General features: G+C 43.3%; 2 protein-coding genes across 2 annotated transcripts; both read right to left on the reverse strand.

Moving 5' to 3' along the window:
- Positions 1 to 85: 85 nt before the first annotated feature.
- Positions 86 to 10,744, reverse strand: isca1 (iron-sulfur cluster assembly 1). The gene is made up of 4 exons (XM_041043269.1): positions 10,644 to 10,744; positions 1,811 to 1,864; positions 1,413 to 1,518; positions 86 to 1,149 (listed from the first exon to the last, which is right to left on the reverse strand). The coding sequence occupies exons 1-4, from the start codon at positions 10,722 to 10,724 to the stop codon at positions 1,001 to 1,003; spliced, it is 390 nt and encodes a 129-aa protein (XP_040899203.1). The 5' UTR covers positions 10,725 to 10,744; the 3' UTR covers positions 86 to 1,000.
- Positions 10,745 to 11,373: 629 nt separating this feature from the next.
- Positions 11,374 to 23,727, reverse strand: tut7 (terminal uridylyl transferase 7). The gene is made up of 29 exons (XM_041042588.1): positions 23,566 to 23,727; positions 22,170 to 22,611; positions 21,710 to 21,864; positions 21,396 to 21,512; positions 21,081 to 21,258; positions 20,808 to 20,896; positions 20,589 to 20,640; positions 20,393 to 20,462; positions 20,038 to 20,164; positions 19,789 to 19,908; positions 19,546 to 19,680; positions 19,152 to 19,329; positions 18,005 to 18,711; positions 17,618 to 17,768; positions 17,276 to 17,362; positions 17,020 to 17,120; positions 16,513 to 16,570; positions 16,266 to 16,369; positions 16,078 to 16,167; positions 15,826 to 15,939; positions 15,385 to 15,462; positions 15,108 to 15,285; positions 14,902 to 14,949; positions 14,709 to 14,800; positions 14,504 to 14,619; positions 14,208 to 14,407; positions 13,885 to 13,958; positions 13,725 to 13,791; positions 11,374 to 13,068 (listed from the first exon to the last, which is right to left on the reverse strand). Exons 2-29 carry the CDS (start codon positions 22,591 to 22,593, stop codon positions 13,010 to 13,012), a joined length of 3,969 nt encoding a protein of 1,322 aa, XP_040898522.1. The 5' UTR covers positions 22,594 to 22,611; positions 23,566 to 23,727; the 3' UTR covers positions 11,374 to 13,009.
- Positions 23,728 to 24,091: the final 364 nt, after the last annotated feature.

Consider the following 24,091-nt stretch of genomic DNA (forward strand, 5'->3'; position numbering starts at 1 on the left):
CACAGGACTCTCTGCTGTCAGAATCTCCATCTTTGCTTTCCCTGTCCATGACCCCAAAACACTTTAAAAAATAACAAATGCTGACTATGGATTTAGCTATTTATTATTTCTTATATACACAGACATATTGCACAGGTTACAAATCTTAAGAGCGCACAGTCTATACAAACACAAGTTCCTGGCTTTGATCAAGCAAAAAAAAAAAACCCAACATAAACCTCATGTACACTGTGAGGGATACATGTTTTGTGCGTTTTTTTTTGTGCGTTTGTGTGGTTCAAGGGAGATTTACATTCTTTATATTTACACAGAGATAAATATATATTTTAACTTTTCAAAGACTATACAAACTGATAAAGCAGTTTCAAGACACTCAAACTCCTCCACTTTTGCATACTGCCGGTACATGACACTGGATAATGGTGTACTGTCTTACAGTGTGATCATCAAGGTAATGCTGGCCTTAACATCTGTCAATTCAGGGATAGTTTCATTGTTCATCCTCTTAGCTTTACCAAGTTACACCTTATCAACTCTCTGCTTTAGTGAATATGTCCTTGGGCTTTGTTGTTTCCTCCTGCATACAGGTCATGGTGAGAGTTGACTTAATTCAGGAAAATAATGTGCGTATACATGTAAAATGGCAGACAGTCACTAAATTAACACCTTGTTTTTGAGGTCATTCCATTTTTTTTAAAAGCAGAGCCCAGAATGAATAAAAGCAGTTGTCGACAGTCAGAGGTTTCTGAACCTAAAATTGATTATGCTGAGATGGTTTTGACTACACAGATTGTGGTTAAACCTTCCTCTAAGCGTGAACATGTATGCTCCAAGAGTGTATGTATGTGTGTGGTCGTCAGGAAGAGCAGTGGAAGGAAAGGAGGCACATCCACATCTCAAAGATTTCTTTATGCCCTACTTCCGCCTCAGCATTCAGTCTTTATGGATGGGACAAGGTTTGGAGCAGGAATGGTGTGGGAGGATGCAGGCTCCACGATGCTCAGATGTTGAAGCTCTCACCACAGCCACATGTGCCCTTGATGTTGGGATTGTTGAAGACAAATTCACTGGACAGCTTTGTCTCCACAAAGTCCATCTCAGTTCCCAAAAGGGTTAGCTGAGCTTTCTTCTCTATGAACACCCTCACGCCTGCAAGAGTTAGTAGAAGGGTCACTACTCACAAATTATATTGGCATCAGTGCTCAGCCAGAATGTTGTAAGCTTGATTATATGTTGCTAAAAACAAAGCAGAAAATAATCTGAAAATATTAAAACTTCACAGTGACACACAGCAATGCATTCGGTGAATAATCTTCACAAAACTATTTGAACTTTGTCCATATGTCCTCATAACCCAAATAATTCGAAACCTTTCACTATAAAGGAATACAAAACAACAGCATGTAATTTACCATCCTGCAACACTTCCTCATCAGATTTGTCTTTCTCCTTGGTGTAATCCAGTGTGTAAGTCAGTCCATTACAGCCACGTGTTCTCACTCCGACCTTCAAGCCAATCTAGAAAGAACCAGACAGACATACAAAAAGTTAATTGTGTGGTCCTATATCAACAATGACCTATTCCGTAAAGATAAAAGGTAGAAAAAGACTTTAAATATTGCTAAAAGTTAACTTTTTAACAACCCAAAGCAGAGGAAGATAAATTCTTTTGAGAAGAACAACCAAATTTATTGAAAATTGAAGACTCAAAACAAAACAGCGTCATGCTGCCGTTACATAACAAGTAGAGAAGCACAGCGTGCTCAATGATATGATGTTTCAGTTTTTGTTTGTCGTATCAATTACTCACATATTCTGGCTTGTTCTGCAACAACAACCTAACCTTGTTCACAGCTGCTGGAGTCTAAAGAAGAGAACAGAAGATAAAATGTTACTACAGACAGCTCCAATATACATGACATTCAGATAAAAGCTGTGTATTTTGGCAAAACTGTGAGTTTTTCAAACACACTGAACAGAAGAATAACAATATAGAAACAGACTGTGGTGCTGGCTTAGGATTCTTTCAGTTATTTTGATACTGCGTTCCCCACTGTGACAAGTTTCTGCTGTAGGGACTAACACGCCAACCTGCCTGAAATAAGCAAGTACCTACAGTATAATAAAATAACCTGCAACCCTGTAGCTTCTCCTGTAAGGGAGTAGATGTAGGTGCAGAAAAGAGGGAACTCAGTGTTTGGGCTTACTTGTGGAGGCGTTTGGGAGACTACACTTGTCATATGGTGCTAATCCCTTAAAGCTGGTGTGTTCACCTATGTGCCACTGTGCTGCCAAATGTACAGTACATCCCAACTGTGTCACAGCCTGGAGCTGTTTCATAACTATACTGTAAATCAAGTGCCAATGATAATGTCCAAAACTTGTAGCTCCTTGTAGAGTATGTACTCTGTATCAAGTATTTTTTATCATTATTGTTCTAAATTCCCTAATAGACTATACATATTACTAGAGTATGTTAGGATTTGTTTATGATTTGATTCCAGTTGTGATATTTGGTCAGGCATTTTTAGTTCACGTGTTATTAGATCAGGCTGTTAGGGGACAGCTATGTCTGGGCGAGAGAGAGTTTTTGAAGAGAAAATAAGGGGTAAGCTCAGTGTGTTTTTTTTTCCTCCTGGTTCTCTGGCTCGGCTACGAGTGTACCTGACTGTTCATTATTAAAACGCTTAGAAAACGTCATCGGAGTCCCCCGTATTCTTTAACCGGAATATGCACACGGGTGAAGAATAACCCCAGCGTTATATCGTTGCATTGAGAGTTTCTAATATTGGTCCTTCGAGCCGGATCCTTCACTCGTGACGGCAAAATGGACACGCCGACGAGAATAGAGATAGAAAGCTGCGGACTCGGAGTGAGACAACGACAGCTTCCAACTCACCTAGAGAGCTACCAAGTTAGCCTGCCACAGTCCCTCATTCCTCGCGGTGGCCACTTCAGAGACCGAAGAGAAAGCGTCGGCGCACAGCAGCTGCAGTCACTCAGCCTACAGACCGAGTCTGTGCACATAGCGGACCAGCCGCACGGTGCGCACGCTATCCCCGATCGTTTCTACGTACGAGGAACAGCCGGCATGATGAGTGAGTGGAGCACGACGATGCACGGCAAAGATTCGCCTAGCCAGCTAGCAGGCTATATGAGCCCAGAACAGTGCTATCCAAGCAGCCCAAGTTCTCCAGTGCTGTCCGAGCAGCCACCAGTTAACCACAAAGTGAACATCCCACCATATCAGTTACCCTGGTCAGGCTCTCCTAACCACAGCAGCACCCCTCTGCCACAAACATCCACCCTTCAGCTTAGATCAGCTAGCATACTTCAACATGAGTCACAACTGTCTATGCTGCCACATTCCACTTCTGCCGTACTAAAATTCCAAGCCACACTGACTCCTACATCGGGTAGTAGACAAGAGGACTACACACTCACTCGGTCTCTGCCATCAACTGTGACGACTGCATGGACGCAGCCTCCCCCCACCACCCTGCAGGTGACTATGTTACCGCCAACTCCTCAAGCATCACAAGCAGTGAGTTATGCAAGTTCACAGATGCCAATTACATCTGGCTATCAGCTCAACCAGCCGTATATACAGCCGGTGAACAATGCACACGGCAGAGTGCCACCCGCTGCACAGCTTCAATACCAACCCATGCCTGCAGCAGCAGTAAATTTTGTATCAGTGCCACAACACCCTCCACTCATGTCTGCACAACCAGTGTATCAGTCTGCCCAGATAACAACAGTTCCATATCCACCATCCCAACCGCAGAACCTCCATGTGCAACAGTATCAGCCTCAACTTGCCTCCTCAACTCAGCCAGCTTATCAACTAGTGCCTGCACAACCGACTTTCACCCCGCATCAGCCCACAGCAGCTCTCCGTAGTGAGTCCAGCCCCCAGTCCCACTACACATCACTGCAGGTACCATACACCATCCAGTTCCCCAAGCAGCCGGTTCCAGTACCTGAACTGCCTAAGCTGGTACATGACAGTGAGAGAGAATTTGCTGACCTAAAAATGGCCTTGGACCACCTGCTCGATCCACATACAGAACTTTCTGAACATTATAAATACCGTGTGCTTATGGAACAGTTGGTCTTGGATGAAGCAAAGTTAATAGCTCAGTCATGCAGGCATTATGTACAACCCTACACAGCCGCCATGCAAGCTTTACAGAGGCAGTACGGACAGCCACACCAGTTGGCACAAAGTGAGATTGCAGCCATCCTGAACTCTCCCGATCTCAAACCAGGGGACCCAAAGGGCTTTCAGAGCTTCGCCCTCAACGTTGATCTACTGGTAGGAATGCTGACTTCATTAGAGGGACCAAATGGGACAGAAATTATGTCTACTGGCCATGTTGACCGGCTACTTAGTAAACTCCCCAGACACATGAGAGACAACTTTGTGGAACATCTGCAAGTTCGAGGCCGCCTTAGCACCAGCAGCCTAAACCCATACAACCTCAGAGACCTTGCAGAGTGGCTCAAGGTGAAGGCGGAGGCTCAGAGACTGTCTGCAAAAATGGCGCAACGCTATCGAGCTGAAGGAGCACAGCCTACCAAGAGAGACAAACCCATCCCTAATCCTCGACCTCGGACTCAGCCTGTCTCTGTGTACCATGGCGCTGACCAGTCCAGACCTGCAGAAATGCCACGACAAGCATTTAAACAACAAAGGTTTAAGAGAATGTGTATTTTTTGCAAGAGTACAGAGCACTATTTGTCACAGTGTCCAGACATTACTCAACGCTCAACACAGGATATTGAGAAGTGGATAGTAGATGGCAAGCGCTGTCGGAACTGCGGCCGCACTAACCACGACCAAGAGAGCTGCACCTTAAAGAAACCATGTAGCGAGTGTCAAGAGGTTCACTTGAGAGTGCTGCATGATGTTGCTGGACCAGGTCCCCGTGTCTATCTCATAACACCAAAGGACTACAGCTCTGCTGCTAGCTCTATGGGAGGAGGGAAAGTATATCTCAAGGTGGTGCCAATCATCATCAGTCATGGAGCCAAATCACTGCAGACCTATGCAATCCTCGACGATGGGGCTGAACGCACCATAATTCTGCCAGCTGCCGTCCGTGACCTGGGGCTCAGAGGCAGAGCTGAATCCCTCAACCTGCGGACTGTTCGCCAGGATGTCATTCACCTCACTGGAGCATCAGTGGATTTTCATGTCGCCTCTCCGGCAACACCATCAGAACGACATCTGGTCGAGAGAGCCTACACAGCGGGTCGACTCACCCTGACAGAGCAGTCCTACCCAATCGCTGCGCTTCAGAGACGCTACCATCACCTGAAGGGGTTGCAAATACAGGGCTTCAGTAAAGTACAACCACTGCTGCTTATTGGTGCGGATCATACTCACCTGATCACTGCCACTGAACCAGTCAGGTTTGGTCCAAAGGGAGGACCTGTAGCCATTCACACCGCACTTGGCTGGACGCTACAGGGTCCAGATGGTTCACAATCCTCCAGTGCTTCATGCTATTACACCACCTTCAAGCCAGCACCAGATGATATCTACCAACACGTCGAACGCCTCTGGCAGCTTGACGTGCTTCCATTCCGTAGTGAGCGGTTAGCAGTGCGGTCCCGCCTGGACCAGGAGGCAGTGCACATTTTGGAAGCACGTACCAAGAAGGTGAAGGTTGGTGACATACACCGCTATGCGACACCTCTGCTCCGGGTGAAGGGTGCACCACTGCTTAAGGCAAATGTTGAAGCAGTTATGCCAAAGCTACGCAGCACAGAGAGGCAGCTGCTGAAAGACCCTATCAAGGCCAAGGTGTTTGAAGCAGAGATCCAGAAACTTATTGATGGCGGGTGTGTCACCAAGCTCCAGGAGGAAGAGGTAATGAACTCCAGCGAATCATGGTTCATTCCCCATCATCTCGTCTATCACAATGGGAAACATCGCCTGGTGTTCGACTGCTCCTTTAAACATGGCGGTCTCTCTCTCAATGAGCAGCTGCTTCCTGGTCCAACCCTTGGACCATCTCTCATCGGGGTCCTGCTGCGGTTCCGCCAGCATGCTGTTGCCATCAGCGGAGACATCCGAGCCATGTTCCACCAGGTTCAGCTTCTACCCGAGGACCAGCCGTTACTGAGGTTTGTTTGGAGGAATCTGCAAAGAGAAAAACAGCCTGATGTCTACCAATGGCAAGTCTTGCCATTCGGTACCACAAGCAGCCCATGCTGTGCAACATTTGCTCTCCAAAGACATGTCAAAGAGAATGCTCCAGGGAATGAGGACGTCCTGCAGTCTGTCGAACAGTCCTTTTACGTGGACAATTGTCTTCAGAGTCTGTCAACGGCTGAGTCAGCCAAGCTGCTTGTGGACAAAATGCGACAGTGCCTGGCTTCAGGAGGCTTCGAGGTCCGTCAGTGGGCGAGTAATTCTCCATCAGTTGTCTCCCATTTACCTTCCACTGCCAGATCTGAGAGCACAGAGCTGTGGCTCACCGAGAAGAGCAACGATCCACAGGAGCCAGCTCTCGGCCTGCTGTGGCATTGTCCGACTGATCAGCTCAGTTACAAGCCAAAGCCTCCAGAGAGTGAGACCCCCACTATGCGCTACATATATAAGGTGCTCGCCCGCCAGTATGATCCGCTTGGGATCATTATCCCGTACACTACTCGGGCCAAGGTTCTGGTCCAGAAACTGTGGGCAAAGAAGAGGAGCTGGGACGATCCGAACCTCCCTCCTGACATTCTTCAGGCCTGGTCTAGCTGGGAGAGGGAGCTCCCCGAGCTAGCCAATATCTCCATCCCTCGAACCTATGCACCATTGGAGTCTGCTACTGATACCACCGAGTACACTCTTCACGTCTTCTGTGACTCCTCAGAGCAAGCATATGGGTCAGTAGCATACCTCACCTCCACAAGTGATGATAAGACTCATGTCTCATTTGTCATGGCAAGGTCCAGGGTGGCCCCAAAACGTCAGCAGTCAATGCCACGGTTAGAGCTCTGTGCAGCGCTGACAGGAGCCCAGCTGTCCTCCCTCATTCACAAAGAGCTCACCTTGTGTATCTCCCAGACCATCTTATGGACTGACTCCACAACAGTTCTTACCTGGCTGACATCTCCATCATGCAGGTTTAAGGTCTTTGTGGGAACCCGAGTTTCTGAGATCCAAGAGTTGACTGCTGCACACACCTGGAGGTACGTGGATACCACTAATAATCCAGCCGACGATCTCACACGCGGCAAGGCTTTAGCTGAGTTAACCCCATCAAGTCGTTGGATCCAGGGACCAGCATTCCTACGACGCCCGCTGGATGAATGGCCATCAGGTCCTGGCACTGCGGGGCCTGAAGACAGTAGTGAGTTAAAGCAGAGTGTGTTTTGTGGCCTCACACAGACGAGCTCACCACTCAAGATGCCAGACATCACCCAGTTCAGCAGCTGGAGGGAACTGGTAAAGGCTACGCAGCAGTCTCTTCATGGGGCGGCAGCTGACCCTGCATCGCCTCTCTGTAGTTTTCGAGATGCAGAACTTCATCTGTTAAGGAACAGCCAAGCAGACTGCTTCTCTGAAGAAGTTAGATGCCTCAAAGTAGGCAAACCAGTACCCCCCAGCAGTAGGCTGAGTACGCTCGCTCCAGAGTTAGACCCCGACATGGGCCTTATGCGGGTTGGGGGACGCCTGCGCCGCCTTGACAGTTCTGACCCCGCTGGCATTCACCCGATAGTGTTGGATCCCTACCACGCAACCACCAAACTCCTCATTAAGGACACAGACGCCCAATTACACCACCCCGGGCCTGACAGGGTGTTTGCGGAGATGAGGCGTCATTACTGGATTCTGCGGGGACGGCAGGCTATTAAGAAGTATCAGCGAGCCTGTACTGGTTGCATGAAGTGGAGAGGAAAGCCAGTAGTGCCAAGAATGGCAGATTTGCCATCGGCTCGCCTGCGGCTGCTCAAGCCCCCATTCTACTCTACTGGCGTGGACTGCTTCGGGCCGTACATGGTCAAGGCTGGGAGGCGTAGTGAAAAGCGCTGGGGAATCGTCTTTAAATGCATGACAACGCGATGCATACATCTGGATCTGCTCACCAGCCTTGACACTGATGCCTTCCTCCTAGCACTAAGGCGGTTCATTGCACGTAGAGGTACCCCTTTTGAGGTCCTTTCAGACCAGGGGACCAACTTCAGAGGGGCCGATAAGGAGCTGAAGGAGGCCTTTGCAGCAATGGAGTCACAGCTGCAGGAGGTACTAGCAGAAAAACAGATTAAGTTCTGTTTTAACCCACCAGCATCTCCCCACTTCGGAGGCGCCTGGGAGCGAGAGATTCGATCAGTTAAGAAGTCCCTGCAAGCAGTCATAGGTACGCAAGCACTCCAAGAAGAGGTTCTGCTCACACTTCTCATTGAGGTGGAAGGCATCCTCAATGCCAAGCCTCTAGGATACGTATCCTCGGACTTGGCCGATCCAGACCCAGTGACGCCCAGTATGTTGTTGATGGGGCGGCGTGATGCTTCTCTTCCCCAAGTCACTTATGCTGCCGACACCCTAAACAGGAGGCGCTGGCGTCATTGCCAGATGATGACTGACCACTTCTGGAAACAGTTCATCAGGAACTACTTACCTACTCTTCAGACACGCCAGAGGTGGCGACAACACACAGATCGTCTCCCTCTGGACTCAGTTGTGATGATTGTTGACCCCCAGCTTCCACGTGCTCATTGGCCAATTGGAAGGGTGGTGCAGCTGAATGCAAGTGACGATGGGTGCATCAGAACAGCTGAGGTTAGAGTTGGCAAGAAGACTTACTTGAGACCGGTGGCGCGACTGGTCCAGCTGCCAGCTCTTCCTGAAGATAATCCTGTTTAAAGGACTGTTGTGGGAATTTATGTTTGTTTCTAAATAGCTATGCTATTTAGGGGGCGGCTGTTCTAAATTCCCTAATAGACTATACATATTACTAGAGTATGTTAGGATTTGTTTATGATTTGATTCCAGTTGTGATATTTGGTCAGGCATTTTTAGTTCACGTGTTATTAGATCAGGCTGTTAGGGGACAGCTATGTCTGGGCGAGAGAGAGTTTTTGAAGAGAAAATAAGGGGTAAGCTCAGTGTGTTTTTTTTTCCTCCTGGTTCTCTGGCTCGGCTACGAGTGTACCTGACTGTTCATTATTAAAACGCTTAGAAAACGTCATCGGAGTCCCCCGTATTCTTTAACCGGAATATGCACACGGGTGAAGAATAACCCCAGCGTTATATCGTTGCATTGAGAGTTTCTAATAATTATCATTAGTATTATTATTATTATTCTTACATTAAGCTGTTAAATTATATCACATTTGGTAACATTTATGTTTATCAATGGCCTTTATCCCGGTAAAGAAAAACCACAACATAACTCTTTAACAGAACATCGCCTGCAGTTGCCTTAGTTTTGAGAGACTTGAGCGCACTACTGTTATCAGCTCAGACCACCATACAAACACATTATCTTTAAACAGCACTGCTAGCAGAGCTTGTCAGGCTGATATTCACCATCATCCCACCCATAACAACAAACCATGACTCTGCACTGGCAGCTTGCTACACTCAGAGTGTGTTTAATTTACACTAATATCCCACTGAGTACTTCTCCACTAATTACTGATTATTTTTCTGGTATGCTTCCTCCTATTAAACAGGGCTGCAGCTATTTAAGATTAATTTGCAGAGTAATTGTTCAGTCTGTAAAATAAGCCTTTTGAATTCACAGTGATGTCTAAATTTGTCCAGTTATTGTCCAAAACAACACTCTTAACAAGTTAAGAGTGCGTGTTTGGACTTTGGACCGGCCTGAGATCGGAGGGTCGTGGGTTCGATCTCTCGACCAAGCGCAAAAAAACGTCTACGGTGGTGATGAAGGAGACGCGCCTCCCCTGCCTCTGCGACCGATCCACCCCACTGGGCAGCCCCCTGCCCCAGCGTCTCCAGTGCATGCGCATGCTTGTATGTGTGTTTCGTTCACTTGGTGTGGGTAAAATGCAGAGAGTAATTTCCCCCAGGAGGGATCAATAAAGTAATTAAAACGGGGGAAAAAAGCAAATCAGACAATCCTCATACCTGAGAAGCTGTAAACAGAAGAAATCTGGCATTTTTATTTGAAAAATGACTGAAATATAACTAGTTGTCGATTCATTTTCTCTCAAGTAATTAATCGATTAATCTTTGAAGTTATACTTCTGTGAATTGCTAATATTCTGCTAACGATTGCTGTTGACGAACAGAAGAGCTGGTGGCACATACTTAGCTTAACTTAGCATAACTTACTTAGATTAGTTTAGCAATCAATCGTTGCCTTGCCTGGGAATAACGCGAACATCTGGTTAAGCCCTGACCCATTATGATTTTACGATCTCATGTCATATTTGTAGAACCGCGTTAGTGTGTACCCCAGGTAACACAAACTCACCCACACGGTCAAAAGTGAAATGTTTCGGGAAAGTTTTTCTGCCTTTAACGTTCAAGCCACCGATAGTTAGCTAGCTTAGCTAACTTCGGATCACGTAACGTTGGCCAACGGTCGCTGGTGTTAATACGTCCTGAATTATCGCATACTGACCGGGTAGAAAACGGCTCTATATCAGATCAACCACAGTTTACCACTTACCAGTGTCAGAGCGGCTCTTGTGGCGACCATCTTCCTTTTGTTGACCGCTCGGACGGTTGCTCGCACCACGGAGGCAGACATGTTGCTGCAGCTAAAATCACAACATTGACTTGCGCAGGCGTGAGAAAACTTGGAACCCGCCCCAAATGAACTGCCTGTTCAATTATTGGCTGATGATATGACCAACGGGCGCGACAGCCAATCGGCTCACGGATTTAAAGCACCACGAAGACGTTCACAACTCCTGTTGTGTAACCGCCCTGTAGTATTATGAAAGCAGCATAATTCTAACAAAAAGAAAGAAATAAACAAAAACAAACTGTAGATTCCCAGAGTCAACACTGAAATTCCATGCTCTACTGTCCAATATTTAGAGTGGCATACAAGTCTTCTTCAAAAGGTTTTTATAAAACAACATTCAGTGACCAGGGTGGACTAACACTAGAAATTATTATTCAGGTGGTTAATAATGTGTAATCCATTGAGTTCGTTTTCTAGTACAACACTATATTCATTCTACAGTTGTTTTTACTGGCTAGCTATAAATGTGTGAAAGACAAAGAGAAAAATAGTTCATCTATCGATAATTTCAGCTTTGTCACACCTCACTAATGCCACTTACACTGCCAAGAACACACCTAAAGGTCTTTAAGTGTGTAATGTGCCATGAAGAGTATACACAGTTTTGAAAAGCAAAACAAAATGAACAAACAAAACTTCTTCAAGGACATATTCCACACCAGGATTTGATATCAGTTTAATGAATACTGAGACACAACTTGGATTGCAAGCCAACCTTTCCTGGCAGGACTGGGGTTCCTGAATAACAAACTAAACCTCCCATTTGAGAACAACAAAAGAAACGCAATAAGGCTGGCATTAAAACAAAGCTACTTTAAAATGAGAAATTCCATTACAATACCATAATTTTTTTTAATAAAATTTAGCCATATTAGGACAACAACAAAGCCAGACAGTCCATATTCAAAGTTGAATGATAAGCAGGTCTTTGAGACATTAACTTAGCAGCAACATAATACAAGGGCGTGGACCCTCACAGTGCAGCTACCAATCTGTGGCACCATTACTACAAAATGAAGCCTCTGTGGAAAATAAATATACTTATCTCTTCACTGAACTGAGATTACCTCTAGTTTACGAGTGAACACAGCATTTGCAGCAGTGTATGCCATCAGCTAGTCCACTTTATTGTTTTTTTTTTTAAAACCTTAACCACTGTGTAAGCAGAAGACCTTCTCAACTTTGTGTTCTTAGAGTTACAACACTTCCTAGCATGTGTGGCGACACATGCAGGCCAGGGTTAGCAGAGGAAGTACAGTTTTAACACAATTTTCCCTTCCATTCACACTTACAGGCAATTGAGGGGCAGTATGTATCCATGAAACAGGAGTGGATCAGCAGTCTTAAAAAAATAAAACCATGACCCTGAAAAAAATAACTACAGGGTGTTTTCTCTAACACAGAGACACAAAAACACACAGAGACATACTGCACAGAGGGCTGCTTTCAAAGCTGAGGGAGAGACAGACTGCTGGGCATCAGTGCAGATAACAAATTAAACAAGATTTAAAAATAAATTCCATTAAAAAAAAAAAAATTGGTTGGTTAACTCTCAAAGATGATTGGATAATTAAAAACCTTAAACCTTACTATAAGAAAATAAGGAATAAGTGAACTGATGAGTGAGTTTCTAGTTTAATTTGAAATGGCCTTAATCTCGATGACTCTTAACTGACCTCAAGTCACTTTAAGTAGCAGACAAATACCATACCACCGTCGTGTCCATTTGTCGTACAGCTGAAGCAGTGTTTACAAGCACTAGATCTTACTTGTGAGGACTGTTGAGCCTATACAGAGTCAAGAAGTGTTAGCATCAATTACAAGACAAATATATGGTGTGTTGTCTGCAAAAGATACCTTGTTGTGGTGATCAAGATCTAGGAAATCAGAATCAGTCATATAATAGACACTTCTCAATTACTTACATTTTCTAATTTGAGCAATTTCACACTGAATCTGCAATGACACTGCTTGAAATGTAATGTGTATTTAAAAAAAAAAAAACTTGGCTGGCAGTGTAGGTAAACAAACACGAGGTGCATGCATAATGGCTTGTCTTGTTAAAATGAAAGCTTTAAAAAAAGCTCCTCTGAGGAGGAGCACTTTAGGGGAGAGAAAACAACACATAAAAAGGCCCTATTTGGCTTCAAGTCAAGGCGTCCTGGCTTTGGCTTTTAATGGGCTCCCATTTGCCCAACAGTCCCATACAGATTTATGGGTTTCTGGACTTTCTTTCTGCCTGGACAAGAGTAGACCCTTGTGGTTTGGGTAGCCACAGCTGCTGCTCATTCCACTGGACTCTTCCTCTGACCAGAGCGACCCAAATTTCGGCAGGCTAAACTACCTGAAACAAACCAGAATACAACTGTCAACATTCATTCCAAAATATTTTTAACCTACACGGTCATTTTTATAATGTAAAAATGCACCTGTCTTATCAGGCTAAATGATCAGGGTAAACAGACCACATTGTCTCATCTTTGAACAAAATTGTTTCATGTTATAAGTATGGTAACTCAACCAACAGATAAAAACAAGAGCAAAATGCTAAGCTTTAGCCTTGCTCTCAGTTTCTCTCCTCACCAGCTCTAAAAAAATTCGCAAACCCCCCACCCCAAAAAACACCATCAACAGTTTTTACTAAGGCTACGCCCTATGTAGAGAGTATACAGTGCACATTGTCTCCACAAATTATAAACATATTCTTGGTTCAAACAAGATGTTGGGGTTTGGCATGCAAAAAAAAAACCTGTTCATACAGTGGCTGACAATGTACGCTGAAGGCAGAGCTTGATGTAAAAATGTGTGTTAGTAAGTGAGGTGGGATATTTTATATTAATTTCTTCCTATATTTTACAAAGTAATTTAAAAACAAAAAAAAACCTTTTCAGTTAAATTCAATGTTAAATTAGCTACACAATGACTATGACGAGTAGTCAAAAAAAAAAACAAAAAACAAAAAAAAAAAAAACCTCATTGTGAAAGTTTAACTCTACATACCTGCTTGTGGACCTAATATCACATTTTGTTGCTTTCTCTTCTTCTTTTCTTCTTGTACAGGTGAACCCTGAAAAAGTAAGGTAAATGAGGGCACAGGTGTAGCAGTGTTCAAAGCTGTCTACCAATTTCAAGGAATATTTTTCAGTGACTGAGATCATACCTGTTTCTCCTTTTCTCTCAAATTCCTCAGGTGGGCTGAAGAGGAGTAGGTAAAGCTCTCCATCTTCACATTACCTGCCAAATGAAAAATGAAAGTTTAAAAGAAAGCAACTGACTTTTCCCATCTATTTTATGAGTTACATTAATGCATCATAACTTCCTGAACTTTATATTTCTGATGCAATAAGAAGTACAGGAAACTAAACGGCCAGTTCTACTAAACGGTCAGTTCTACTATACAGTTAAGAAATATGTCTTGGAAGGGCTCAGAAGCGCAAATGAAAAAACATTTAATTAAAATGTGAATCCAAACTTTGTATGAACCTGCAGGGCTTCTGTATAGCTGGCAGTCCTTCTTGATGTGGGCAGTAGATCCACACAGGTAGCAGCAGCGCATTTCCAGTGCATCTCTCTTCCTCCAGTTCTCGCTCTTGTGTCTGACCTGATCCCTGGTGTCCTCTGATGTATCCATTTTGTCTCTCATGTACTCTGGCCTTTTCTCTGAGTCCCTTCTATGTTTGGACCTGGGGCAAAATTGTCCACAATAATTATGTAATCCTGCGGCTTGACATATGGTGAGGGTAGACATTTATGTGCAAGTTAACACTGACTATACCTACTTCTTACGCATGGGGCAGTCTTTCATGAAGTGGCCGATTTTGCCACAGATTCGGCAGCAGCGGTCATTGGGAGCCACTTCTCCCTCAGTGAGAACTTCAGGATCAAAGAAATACTCCTGGGACAGATGGGGACAAATCACAGTGTCAGTGCTTAGATAATAGCACCACAATATGCAAATATGGTGTTTAGACAGCAAATACTTACCATTGGACTCGGGCAGATGGCAGGTAAGGTTTTGATGGGTGTGCCAAACACTGTTCTGCCGTTGATGAACGCCTTCATGATGAAGTTAGTCACTTTGGATGGGACAAGACAAGAAAATAGATTTTGAAAAGAGAAAAACAAAGGACAGCAGAAGACAGATAAACCAGAGACAGAAAAGAAGTAACAATCATACTTTTCCTGGACAGACCGGCACCCAAGTTATGATTCAGGTCAAATGGATCTGTAATATGGACACAGAGGAGAAAGTAACACAGCTTAACAATCAGAAATACTGACAAACAGCCACACACAGTCATTTCAATACAGCAAACTCTCAAACAATAAAACTCATTCATAACAATATCTAGTCTGGACCCTGAGACTGTCACACATGCTGACCTTCAATGACAATGTATTTGGATGTCCACTGTTTGTTGAAGGTGGTGAGGCGGCATTGCTGACGGATACAGACTACGTGCTCTCTGAAGTCAAAGTCTTCTGTATAAAAGCGGAGCAGGCCGAGCCACAGCTCCCCCACCGTCTCAGCGTTCTTCCCATACTGTGGCCAACTGCTAGGCTGCAGGTGGACGAAGGCAAGATTGACGTGTTATTAAGACACAGTGTGACATGCTTATTCACAAAAACGTTTACAGGGGACGCTCACACTAATACTTACTAGTGTTTTTAAGTCGTCAAAGAAGTACACATTCCAGCCATCAACTAGCACTTCTGGTTTTTTCTTTCCATCATAGATCTGCAACAAACATTTCAGTGAAGTCAGAAAAGTTTGCAATCATTAACATACACAATTGAGATAATTGTAAGCTTAGGAATATAATATGGTAAGTCTAGATAGTGAGATGTTTCACAATAACTCAACATCAAAAGAGCAAAACTGTGTGACTAATAATTTAATCTTTATAGCTCTGAAATGGCCCGCAGTTATGTCAATCTTAGTTTGCTTACCATAAAATTATTCCAAGGCAACACTACTTAGGTATTTAGTATCATTCAAAAACTAAGGTGGTTTATTCAAATTGGCGTCTTCCACAAACCTTAATTTGAATGAAAAATTTAAAAGCCAGTTTGAACCTTTTTACAAACATGTCATTTGTACCTCTTGCAGCACAGGGATAACTGGTGGGTTTCTCTGCTGAAGGAAGAACAGCACCATGAGCGTGTAAGCGTAGGATGAAAGGCTGCCACGAGAGGCATCGCCAATGTCACACATCTGTAATGGGTCGAAAATAAATATGGTGATGATACAGTAACACAGAAGAAAATGACCAAACAATATAATACTACAAAAACATCAAGGCTTCACACATTGCAATGACGCCTTGGCTGCAAATGTTGAAAGAATATTCACCTTGGCGAAAACCTTCATGACATAACAGAGGATCTTCACTCTCCTGTCAATGGCAGCATATGAAGCTAGCAGGCGTGTGTTGTGCAGGGCCTGAAAAGGAAAATTTAGAAAAAAAGAAAAAGCAAATTTTAAATGATTAAATGTTTTTACACTGACTCTTGTCTCAGGTGAGGGAGAATGAGCCCTACCAGTGTGTTGTAGAGGCTGATGTCTCCCTCCAGGCCAGTGCGAACATGGTAGAACTTCACAATGGGTACTTTAGCCGTAGTGATGGGTAGGATGTTCTTCAGACCTGGTGACGGGGTGCAGATGAGGAGACAGGTCAGTCATCAGTGTTACACTGATGTTTTTTGTTGGCTGATCCTGATGAACAACCAATGGAAAAAAAAAAAATAACACAAGAAGTGCCAGTAATCCAGGTCTACTATGCCTTACCTGGGTGTTTCTTTAGCAATCTTGCCAGGCTTTCTATGATATTGATGCAGTCAATATCCTGCAGAAAAAAAAAAAATCAGCTCAAGCCATGATGACAGACAGAGAGCCTCTGATCAGCAAGAAAGGTAAAACCAATACAGTTGTTTGGAAATCGCATCGGTTTTCAAGTCTGACGAGGGACAACAACAAATAATGTGTAAGATTTGTTTCACAGTGGTGTCAACAATTTGGTGTCAGCAATAACCAATTTGTCTAATCCTCTGAAATTCAATTGCATCATCTATGACTAAACAATAAATATTTCATCTAATTTATTTTTATATAAGTTTAGCAATTTTCAGTAGGCTGTGGAAGTGCACTACAACTCAGCTGAGTTTATTTATGTGTATATAAATGTATGGTGTTTCCAAGGTAAATGTGCAATTGTGTTAAATAATCATGATCTCAATATTGACTAAACTAATGGTGAATAATAGTGATTCTGGATAACTGAGCAGCACTACTTACATCTATGGTCTCCTGTCCCTCCAACACCATACAAATGTCTAGGTCACTCTGCCTGAAGCCAAAGCCATTTTTAGATGATCCAAATAGTTGTAGCCGAGCTCCTGCACATCAAAAAACATCTGTGAGTTTCATCCTATATATGCTCTCTGTTCTACATCTTGTAGTTAATGGGGAAATCAAAAAAATGCATTATCATGCTAGTTTATGTCTGGAAAAACTGAAGATGCTAAATAGTGAATATGGTGGTTTACGTCACCAGTAAACTGTCGTCTGACAAATGTCTCCAGGTCTTGGAGGATGTGCTCTCTCACACCCACTTCCAGTTCATCTGGGGCAAAGTCAACTAAAAAGAAAACGGACCAATACTCAGATTTGGCTGGTGAACACACATTGAACCAACATGAACCATTGTGCTTTAAGCAATCCTGCAATGTCCAACTACTTCTGAGCAGGTGGCACTGATCAAGTTGAAATTAGCACTTTACACAAGGTTGTGCAATTAAGGGAGTTCGCTAAATCCAACTTAGACCACTTGCAAATCTCACGGGTATTTAGGATGAGAATCCGAAAAAAATACTTGTAATCACATGATACTCACTGTAGCACTGCTCGCAGACTTTGTCAAGGACACTGAGAAACTCTGGTGTTATTGGGGGCAAAGGGTCCAGCTGCACTTTCTTGAAATCTTCTGGGCAGTCTTTTTTCAGATGTCCATCACGCTTGCACAAGCTGCACACGACCATGTGTGACTAAGAGACATTGAAAGGAGTTCAACTGACATGATGGACACAAGCTTATTTTCCACAGTGTCGTGTAGTAGTTTAACTATCAGTCACCTGGTAGTTGATTATCACACAGCTTTAAAAAATGTTCACTTAAGTTTGAAATTAGCTTTTATGTTTTTTGTTGTCTTACACATTAAGATTAAGAACCTTGCTTTCCAGAGAGTCATTCATAAATACTGTATGTAAAGTGAAAAACTTACTTTTCCTCGAGTGAAAGCTTGCCTGGTGAACTCATAAAGTCTGCTCTGTTTTTGGTTTTTATTTTCTGGGACCTCATCTTTAACTGCATCCTCTAAAGGTGGAGGTGACAGACTGAAAGGTGCCAGCTCGACCTCTTCCTCCTCCTCCTCCTCATCCACTGAACCAGGTGTGTCCAGATCTGGACCCTCCTCATCAGACAAAAGCTCCTCCCCTGAAATCTCATCCACTGCGAAAATCTCCTCATCCTCTGTGGTGAAGCTGTCCAAGTGTTGCCTGGCATGTGCATCCCCATCAGTATCTACATCCTCATCCTGCTCCTCCTCATCCTCCGAGAGACTACTTTTGCCCACATCCACCTTTTCTTTCTCTCTTTCTTCCTCTGAGTCACTGTATTCTTCAACCTCCTCTTCTTCCTCAATAATGCAGTCAGAGTCTTCAGGACCATTTTCTACAGCTTTAAGTTGGCTTGCATGCTGTGACTGAACGGTGAGCTGACTGAAATCTGACAAAATCTCTTCATTTAAAGCCTTAGCATTGGCCCCCTGGGCCACAGGTCCACGTCGTGCTTCTGTCTTATGATTAGCAGCTGATGTGTTGAGTGGCAGTGCAAAGTACTTGTATGTGGTTTTGAGGCAGTGGAGGATGTACTCGTACATTTGCTGGCTGTTCACTGTGCGGGCAACATTTCTCTTCACAGCAAATGGATCTGAACACAGAAACATAGACATTAGTTAGAGATAAACTATGTACAAGTAAAGAGTAATCGAACTCTATGTATACTACAAACATGTAGATTATGTTCATCCTTTAAAATGCTAGCAGACATATATAAACAAATCTAGGGTTGGGTAGAATTTCAGTGCCACAGCCTATCAACAACATCCCCAAATGCCACTGACAACATCAAGTGAGTAGCAAAAGTGGCATTCCATTACACTGGAGCTTGTTTGTTTCAACCTGGGCATTACTATCGTAAAAACAATGCTAGTCAAAACTGACCAAGAAATGAGTGACAATTACATGGATTTTCCCTGAGATCATTTTCACTTACAAAAACACCAATGCATGAAAGCATCTGTGTGATTTTTACAGTGCCCAAAAGCAAAAACTTTCAAAATTCACACTACACATTACAAAGCCTCTAACCTTCCACAGCGATGCGTTTCTTTGGCCAGTCTTTGATCTCTCGGGAGAGGACAGCACTGGTCCGCACACTTATTACATTGTCAGCCATGTTGAACTCCAGTGAGTAGAAGCGAAGCATTTCAACCCAGAGAAGCCCAACTTCCACTGGTGGGTGAGGGCTCTGAAACACCAGCGGAACCTGCACGAAAACACATCATGCAACACATACAGCCCAGACCATAAGTATTTGGACAATTACACTTTTTGTTCTTCAGGTTCTGTGTTTCTGTGTCTAACGAAGGCATCTCATCCTCAAGTATATAAAATGAATACTGCAAACTGTCAAAAAAGAAACCAAAATACTCATAAAAAAAACCCAACAAAAAAACAAAAACATTTGCGTCTTTATGATTACCTTGCCCTTTATAGAGGAGCCCTCTGCTGGCTGTGATGATTCTCTGGAGGAAGGGGTGTAAGCCCAATGTAAATATCCATCCTCTGTATGCATGAGGTTGAAGTCTGACAACCTGCTGAGTGAAAACACCTTAATCTAAAAATAAGATGATTAGATTAGTTTCCACTGAAATATACATATATATATATATATGTATATATATGTATATCTAATTTCAGGGCCAAGATGAAAAGAAACACGCACCTCTTGGTTCAGGTAAGTAGGCAAGAGAGGCTCTTTGCGCTTTTGTAAAAAGTAGATGACCATGAGGGCGAAGACATATGGTGGCAGCCCACCTTCCTCTGCACGGTCAATCTCACAGATCTAAGCCAGAAAGAACACGTTAAAAACAAAATGTGATGTTTAAAAAAAAAAAAAGAGGCATTTTGAACCTCTTTTCTCAGTTGCCTGGCTAATGGGAGCAACAGATTGGGGTCTCAACTGGAAACCTACCCGGGCCCATTGTCTGAGTCCCAAAACCAGTGGGAGGAGGAGATGCTCCTGACTTGCTAGAGCAGAGAGATAGGAGGTGGTCTGGAATGCGTTTTCATTCCCTGCACTCACTCTGCAGATCAGGCCACTGTTGAGAAAAAAACAAAACTGTTGAACCCTCTTATGAGCAGTTTTTTTCTCTCTCTCTCTCCATGTGCTAAATTCCATTCTGGTAACATTTTAATTTTATTCAATTATGGTCAACCTTAATATCTTAAAGATCATGACTTCAGAATTCATCTAAATCACAGAATTTGATTCATCAATTTGACTTGCAAATAAGGTAGTGAACTGTGAACATATTGGAGATACCCACCTCTTTTTCTCTTTGCAGATGACAACAGGCACCCTGGCATGAAAATCAGCTTCCAGGTCAACAAAGAGAGCTGAAGACAAACACGTCATGCTAAATTTAAGACTTCCATGACAGCCTAGCACCTTACTGACTTTCCTATGGCAGAATATCTTCACGAGGAAAAATTTTGCAGTTATATGAATAAGAGGTGACTCACGGCTCTCAGAGAGGCTCTCCTTGACCAACAACAAGACGTCTGGCTGATGCATCTGTGAATACATTCCATTTCAAATCCTTTATACAACATAAATACAATACAGAAAAAGGCATATGAATGTGGCGTGCCTTTCAAATAAAGCATCCACAAATCACAATAAAATGTGAACTGTATCTTAAAACAGTATTCACACAATCAAACTCACACTGGTCTACTCACGTGAGGTGGATACTGAATGTCAATGTTGACATCAGAATCCTTAAATCCAAACTTAGTGCAAGATGATCCATATAGCCTGAGTTTGATCTCTACAGATGAGCAAAACAGAGAGGGAAAAATGTTACCATTAATTACTGACAGATTAACAGAAAAATGAAATGATATAAAGTGCAGCATCCAGAAGCCTGTTTGCTACAAAGCAGTATCACTATCAGGATGAATTTAGGTCATGTCTCTGTCACTAAACAAATATTTTGTCCTCAGATGACTCACCAGGCAGGACGGATACAAGTAGTTCTTGCATTATGGAGACTACACACTGTCTCCTCTCAACATCCTGGTCATTCATCCCATGTTCCCGGACAACCGTCTCTAGTGCAGTACTCACTGCACTGATCTGCTCTGGGCCTGGAGGCAGAATCTCAGTCAGTGTCACCTGTTCTTGCCTCTCCTGTAAACACAAGCACACACAAGCAAAAATTTGTATATTAATGCTTAGAGGCAAGGACAGTATAGTAGGATCATCTGTCCACAAATGTTTACGGTAATCATGCAAATGGTGATTTGCATAATAAAACAATTTCTGACCCTTGTCCTTTTCTTGTGCCGTTTGTCTCTGATGTGCCTGTAAGCATCTGACACAGATTCCAAGAGAACATCACATAAAGCGCAAGTGTACAGTGCACCGGGGTTACTGTGGGACCTCTGAAACAATTTAAAAGGAGGAAAGTAATGACATCAGACAACAGTTGCAAAAAAAAACAATGCTTTTATGGATGTTTTTAACTCAGCTATTCCTCATAAAATATCAAATACTGAAGCAGGTTTACAACTAATATAGAGTTTTCAAAGCAAATATACTCAAAGATGTACATCTGTGCAACCACAATGAAAGTCTGTACCTTCTTTAGGCAGTAGATCTCATCTTTGTTAAGTCGCCTCTCTGCTTGCCGTAGGCTGTGCAGCTCTTTTGCTGATAGTGTGGAGTCTTCGTTCACAAGGCCCCTGTTTTCTTCAGCAAAAGTTTTGTTCTTGTTTCTATTTCTCCTTCTTCTGCCTTTGGATGGAAGAAATCTATGAGTCACAAATGTCTGTGTTTTTGTGGAGATGTTAATCAGTAATGTGTGATAAAGTATAGCCAGTTCTTACACTCACACTCAAGCTAAAATTTAATAAACGGCATATATACATCACTGTGATCAAAAATCAGAGTTGTGGGGTAATAAAGAATTATGATGAACCCTGTTTTAAAAGGTGTTAGATTACTGCCTAAAGCAGACTGTCTCAGATTTATTTTTTTTGCTGGGGAGAAAACTGAAAGTATTCCACTCTTTCCCCAAGATCCGATTTTGAAATGCTCACCTGATTTATGTGCACTGCCATCTGTGGTCTCTCTGTTCCCCTGCTCCCTGTCCTCCTTTGGACCCTCTCCCTGGTTACTTCTCCTCCAGTGCTGCTGCTGCTGCTGCGAGCGCTCTCTCCACTTATCTTCTCGACTCTCACCAGTACTCTCGGGACCTGAGAACCAACGGACATCGTCCTTCTGCAAGGGGCTGTGACCACCTCTGAATCCACCAGGGGAGTAGCTAAGAGGTCCCAGTGCTCCCTTCTTGGGGCTGGCCCGGTAGGGCCCACTCTGATTCTTCTTGCCCTGCTGACCTCCCTCTGGTCTGAAGTTCTGTCCTCGACACTGGTCCTGGATCCTCCAGCTTTCTGCCTTGTCTGCTCCAGCTCCCCTCTCCCAACCGCCTTGCCTAGCCCGGTAAGGCCTGCCCGAGTTTTCCATGGTTCACTTATGCTAAAACTGCGGGATGACAAGTTCAGTTAATATGGAAACAGTTTGTATCAAAACACTTTTGATACAAATTGTATGCCAAGTCGATCTGCCAAAGTTTTGACTTTGTTAAGTGTCCTTTCTTTGAAACAGAAGCATGCTATTTTAGTTGAGTTTATATTTTTTTTTGTGCAGAAAGTATCATTGGCTGCAGCTGGTATCAGCTTTCACAATCGGACATTTAATTCAGAGCAGAGTGTAGAAGAACTTCGCAGCTAGATACATGACAGCCACAATTTTACCTCAGTGCCTGCTTAAATAAGCTGAACCTACGGATACGATAAACTGTGATGTTACTTCTGACTTGTCTTACTAATGCAAGCTAAGGGTAACTGATAACAGACTTTTAGCAATGAACTTTGACAGTTTTAAATTGAAACCCGACCCCCGTGGGAAAATTAACGTAAACACCTATGCTTTTCGTGTTACCACAACTATCATTAATATAACATAAAGGGTAATTCTGGTGACTGCGTACCCACAAATGTAACGTTAACCAACAGCTCAAGGCTAACTGTAACGTTAGCCACCTTACCTAACGTTAGCTGACTTTGTTATGGAACGGTGTTAACATAAGCTAGCTTACAAGCTTCTGAAGTCTCCTTTTCCTCTAACATTACATCTTCATCTTCCGCGAGCTAAAGGCATACCCTTATCACGCGTGTATCTAACACACAACCAGCAACCTAGCGTTAGTCACCAAATCTAATGTTAGCTAACTTGCCACATATAGCCTAGCTAACGTCCCTATATAGCTTGTTAGCTTACGTTACGACACCAAACAACTAGCGTTCCAGCTAGCAACAGCTATCGTTCCTGAGTATTTTACAATTTTCAAACTGTTCAATCTGCTGCTGAGGTAAAAACAGCCAATTGTAAAACGCCAGCGATAGTTCTCTATTAAAGAAAGAGTCATTAAAATACCTGTCGTACGTCCACAGTGGGCATACTTCAAGCCTTGTTTAGGTCTGACTGGGCATGATCGTTTGTCTTGCACTGGAGTTTGAAAGGTAAAGTCCGGACTGTCTGTTTTGTAGCCGTCAGCATTAAAGTTCCGCCCTATTCCATAAAATCAGGACAGGACAAAATTATATTGTAAGAGAATAAAATATTATTATATTATTATAAACTGCAGCTAGGGAGCGACGTGAAATAAAGTCAGCTGAGAAAACCTTTGAAAATTGGTATTGGTAAGCTGAAAAAATAACAACCTCAGTCTCCACCCATCTCCAATGACGCTAATATTATACTACAACTACCACTACTGCTACTACTACTACTACTACTACTACTAATAATAATAATAATAATGCTAAAAAATATTTAAAAAAAAACAGAAGTGAAAGCCATTTACGTTTGATGAGTTCACATTTTAGCGCACGTGGTTTTGGGCATTTACATGTAAAATGTAGCGTAATAGCCAATAGCACATGTGAAATTCATGTTTCAT

This window comes from Toxotes jaculatrix, chromosome 7 (genome assembly GCF_017976425.1).
Source record: "Toxotes jaculatrix isolate fToxJac2 chromosome 7, fToxJac2.pri, whole genome shotgun sequence".
Lineage (NCBI taxonomy): Eukaryota > Metazoa > Chordata > Actinopteri > Toxotidae > Toxotes > Toxotes jaculatrix.

What these genes read in the sequence shown, in the direction of transcription:
- isca1 (XM_041043269.1), bottom strand. Translation starts at nt 10,724, where the DNA reads ATGTCTGCCTCCGTGGTGCGAGCAACCGTCCGAGCGGTCAACAAAAGG. An exon ending in CAAGAGCCGCTCTGACACTG is followed by an intron (nt 1,865 to 10,643) that starts GTAAGTGGTAAA and finishes TCTCTTCTTTAG; the next exon opens with ACTCCAGCAGCTGTGAACAA. An exon ending in TGAGGAAGTGTTGCAGGATG is followed by an intron (nt 1,150 to 1,412) that starts GTAAATTACATG and finishes TAACTCTTGCAG; the next exon opens with GCGTGAGGGTGTTCATAGAG.
- tut7 (XM_041042588.1), bottom strand. Translation starts at nt 22,593, where the DNA reads ATGGAAAACTCGGGCAGGCCTTACCGGGCTAGGCAAGGCGGTTGGGAG. An exon ending in GGCACAAGAAAAGGACAAGG is followed by an intron (nt 21,259 to 21,395) that starts GTCAGAAATTGT and finishes TTGTGTTTACAG; the next exon opens with GAGAGGCAAGAACAGGTGAC. An exon ending in AGGGACAGGAGACCATAGAT is followed by an intron (nt 16,571 to 17,019) that starts GTAAGTAGTGCT and finishes TTTTTTCTGCAG; the next exon opens with GATATTGACTGCATCAATAT.